Below are 3,995 nucleotides of genomic sequence, written 5' to 3'. Positions count from 1 at the left end.
ATCTTCTTTTTAGATGTAGAATTATATTTATTTCATTTATTTATCAGCGCACAGCCCATGGACCTCCTTTGTAGAGTGCTGTCAGCTTAGTGTTCGCTGAAGATGAGGCACATGTCAGGTAGTAATGAGCCCTTGGAGATGGATGTATCACTGTTTTAGGACTGCAGGGTATAATGGTAATGCCACGCGATCCGTAACAGTTCTTCACCAGGCAGCAGCCGACAATATCAGCGGGGTAGCACCAGCCTCAGATAAAAGAGAGAGCTGGAGAGGGAGGGAGCAGGAGAAAGAGGGAGAGTGATGAGTGAGCGATAGAAAGGAGAAGCTGGGAAGAGAGAGAGTGAGTAGAGACATAGAGAAGGAGCTGGTGAGGGTAAGACGCCGAAGCACATCTAACCAGGGGTGTTTTCTCTTTTTTTTTTCTCCTCCCTGTTTCCCACCTGGGTTTCCTCCCTCCAGAATCCGATGATTACAGGGCAGCTGAGCAAGCCGCTGCTCTCCCTGCGCAGCGACATGAGCGCGGCAGAACTCCGGGCGGACGACAAAGCGGCCACCCCAGACAGCGATCTGAACGACGAGCTCCTGCCCTCCGAGGCCACGGACAGAGAGGGCACTCCCAACAAGCTGTACGGTAAGTCGGCTCACGCCTCCTGTTTGTCCCTTCTCCTTTATAAATCTGCTTGCTGAGGTCTGGTTTAGGCAGCGGTGAGGTGAGAATAGAGGGGTATTCAGTGCTGGGACAGGTGTCAGCAGTGTCAGGCAGCAAACTTAGTTTAAGAGCAATGACCAAGTTAATGTTCGGCTCTCATAAAGCTTAGATGTCTTTATGGGGAAATTGTATTTTATGTAATTTAGTGTTAACAAAAGCACTAGTGCATCATGTTGATCCTTTTGCATCTTTGCATGACTCTTCTTTATACAAAATGTATTTAAAAGTGTAACTGACCTTTAAAAATCTTTTTGCTTTAAGCCCACCTTCGTCTTCCTTTTGTAAATTTTGTATTTGTTACATTGTTAGAATTAATCGCAACTTATGCAGATAACTAATAACTTTGTACTGAGGGAAATTTAAACCCCTTCTTTATGTCAAATATGTTTATCATTTGCACATCAGATATAATATTATTTCTAGACTATTACAGAGACTTCTCTTTTTAAAGTTATTTATTTTCAGTTTATTCAGCAATTTTTAGTCTTTTGGAATCTTCAGTTGCAAATGATCCTCAAAATTACCCAATATATCAGTATGCCTCATTATTTTTGCAGTTATCTCCTTAATTGAGCTTTCACACTCTATTTTGATTGTGTCTAAATCAGTGTGAGCGCGTGTGTGTTTTTATTATAAGGTGTTTCAATCATGTGGACTAATTCAATCCCTGGACCTCATTATAAAGCAATAAGCATAATGATATAAATTACTATTTTAGCAATTTTTCTAATTATTTGATGCAATGGGAAAGGTAATGTAGCTGTAAGGTTTTTTCCAAAGAAACCTTCTTTAGAGAGATTTTATAATCATTAGAATTAGAAATAATTACAAACTGAATATTTGTATTTATATCAAATTGAAGTGCCTAGTAACTGCTGATTGTTCTACAGCTACAGAATTTAAAGTTGAATTTATATATTTAATTTTAAGGAAATTGTGTGCTCTCATCCTTGATATGTGTAAATGTATTCATCCACACTAAAAAAAATTGATTCTAAGACTTTAGCTTCTATTAGCTTAATATCAGTAGAAAGCTTCTTTAAAGAGACCAATTTAAATATTGTGCAAAACAAATTTGGAAGACTTGTTAAGTTGTATAATGATTATATTAATAACAATAATAATAATAATAATAATAATTACTATTAAATAAAGTATTTCTTTTTTTTATGTGGATGCAAGGTGACAACAATTCCTCTCTAATGGCTTTAGACTTTCTTTTTTGTATATTTAGACAAACTATCTTGTCTCTTCTGCTTGTGATGGTCTGTTTGTGTGTATTTGCATTTCTAAAAGTTAAACTGTGTGTTTATCAGTGTGTGTCTATGTCTTAGTGTACATGTGTGTGAGATTCTGGCATATTATTGTTCTGTTGCTGGTTATACATTTATACTGCAGTGCATTTTTTTAGACTGTGTGTGTGTGTGTGTGTGTGTGTGTGTGTGTGTGTGTGTGTGTGTGTGTGTGTGTGTGTGTGTGTGTGTGTGTGTGTGTGTGTGTGTGTGTGTGTGTGTGTGTGTGTGTGTGTGTGTCCTGGGAAGTGGCAGAGCGTATAGTGCCTATATACATTTGTGAACAAAATAAAATACGAATTTTGAGGAGAGCTAGCCAAATCTAATCAGTGAGATTTCAGCTGTCCTTTAAATCCTTTTTTCAAGAATAACCCGAGGCAAGAGACTTCTAAACAAGGACTGTGTACTGCAGGATTTTTCTCTGAAGTGTTCTAATTTGGTTTAATAAGCATCAAGTCTCTCCCTCTTTCTTCGTTTCTGATCAGTCTCTATCTGACTCCTCTCCTGCTGCTCACTTGCTACTTTTGCTGCTTTTTCTTACGTGCATGTACACTTAATCGTTGTTAAATGCTTTACTATTTATTTATATTTGAAGCTATTTTGGTTTGACATTACTAATCCGTTTTTGTCAATGACTTAAGAACAACAGGCAAGTAACATATTGCTGTATTGTAATTCTTAAACCATAAGATTAAGATTTTTATGTGTGTCCTGTTTGTGCTTGATGCTGATGCCCTGTCTGATGGCTTGTCAGAGCCTCTCCAGTGGGAAATCTTTGGGGGAGGGTTTTTCTCAGCCCAGTGGCAGAGGGCCCTGGGCTGTGCCAGTGGCAGGTTTGGTTTGGGAAGCGCTGCCCACATGACTTGTCAGAGAAAAAGGCAGGGACCGACAAGGAGATGTGGCACTGTGTCTTTTGCTGGGGGAGCTAGGAGGGAATAAAAAGTGTGTGTGTGCGTGCGTGCGTGCGTGCATGCATGCGTGCGTGCATCTGTCTACCAGACAGAAGGGAAAGGTTTAGTGATAGTGATTGGTCACTTACATTTTTTACTCAGTCTAGATGGTAGTCTCCTTGTTTTGTTTGGTATCTAGTAGAAGTTTTTGAGTGAACATTTTGGAAATTTTCATGTTTAACTCCGCTTGATGGGTTACATTACCCCCTACGTGTTGAGTGGGGTCTATGAAGCGTCTCTCAAACCAATTGAGCGTAACTCATGTGGCCATAAAAGTAAAAGCTATCCTGATTTTAAAGATGCAAAATGCTCCATGCATCTGAATTTGGACTCCTTTGAGTAGTTAAAGAAAGGATAATAATTAATTAGGATATTTTGGTTCCGTACATGAGTTTGATTTTATGTAGTAATTTGAGCCCCATTTGTTTGTATTTGTGTTTGCACTGAACTCTCGTGGTTGCAAGGATATTGTATTAGGTTTTCAATTCTCACTGTATCAACATAAACGCCACTAATATGCTTTAAACTAGGCCTTACATTATTCAGTGGTTTTCTTTATGTGGCTCTGAACTGTGCAGCCATTAAGATTATTCTCCTTTTACTTTAATTGTGGTGAAGATGCAAGAATACTTTGGATTCCTCAGTTTCAGAGTATAGAAAAATGAAAACGTTCTGTTTTACGGCTATTATTTTTGCATAACCTCTCTGATATAGTCCTTTTTTTCCATGACTTTCACACAAACCAACATGCTTACCCCATGCACAGAACAGCACACACTTAATAGTTTCAAAGTAATACAAATCATGTTAAAGTTGCCCTGCCACACAAAACCGTTTTTACTTGCATTTTTTAAAATACGTTAGGTCCTTATGTTTTTGTGTTACGTCGTGAATGTGAAGATGAACTGCTACCTCCTCTGTCAGCTCCAGCCACTGAAAAGAAATCAGAGGAGAAATCAGGCCAATTACAAAAGCTGGTCAGTGTGATGTCATGTTGCCTGAGCTCATTAATATTCATGAGCTCGCCCAGTTGCGCTGGGTAAA

General features: G+C 38.7%; 1 protein-coding gene across 1 annotated transcript in view; it reads left to right on the top strand.

The window, feature by feature from the left end:
* The first annotated feature begins 309 nt into the window (after nucleotides 1-309).
* pou6f2 (POU class 6 homeobox 2) overlaps nucleotides 310-3,995 on the top strand; it is a 70,105-nt gene continuing 66,419 nt past the window's right edge. The window contains exon 1 of the mRNA XM_032503876.1: nucleotides 310-631. Coding sequence (XP_032359767.1) covers nucleotides 466-631 — 166 coding nt within the window. The 5' untranslated portion in view covers nucleotides 310-465. The remainder of the gene's footprint in view (nucleotides 632-3,995) is intronic.

The sequence above is a fragment of the Etheostoma spectabile genome, chromosome 22 (assembly GCF_008692095.1).
Source record: "Etheostoma spectabile isolate EspeVRDwgs_2016 chromosome 22, UIUC_Espe_1.0, whole genome shotgun sequence".
In the NCBI taxonomy this organism is placed as follows: Eukaryota; Metazoa; Chordata; class Actinopteri; order Perciformes; family Percidae; genus Etheostoma; species Etheostoma spectabile.
This window is presented reverse-complemented; position numbering and strand designations above follow the sequence as displayed.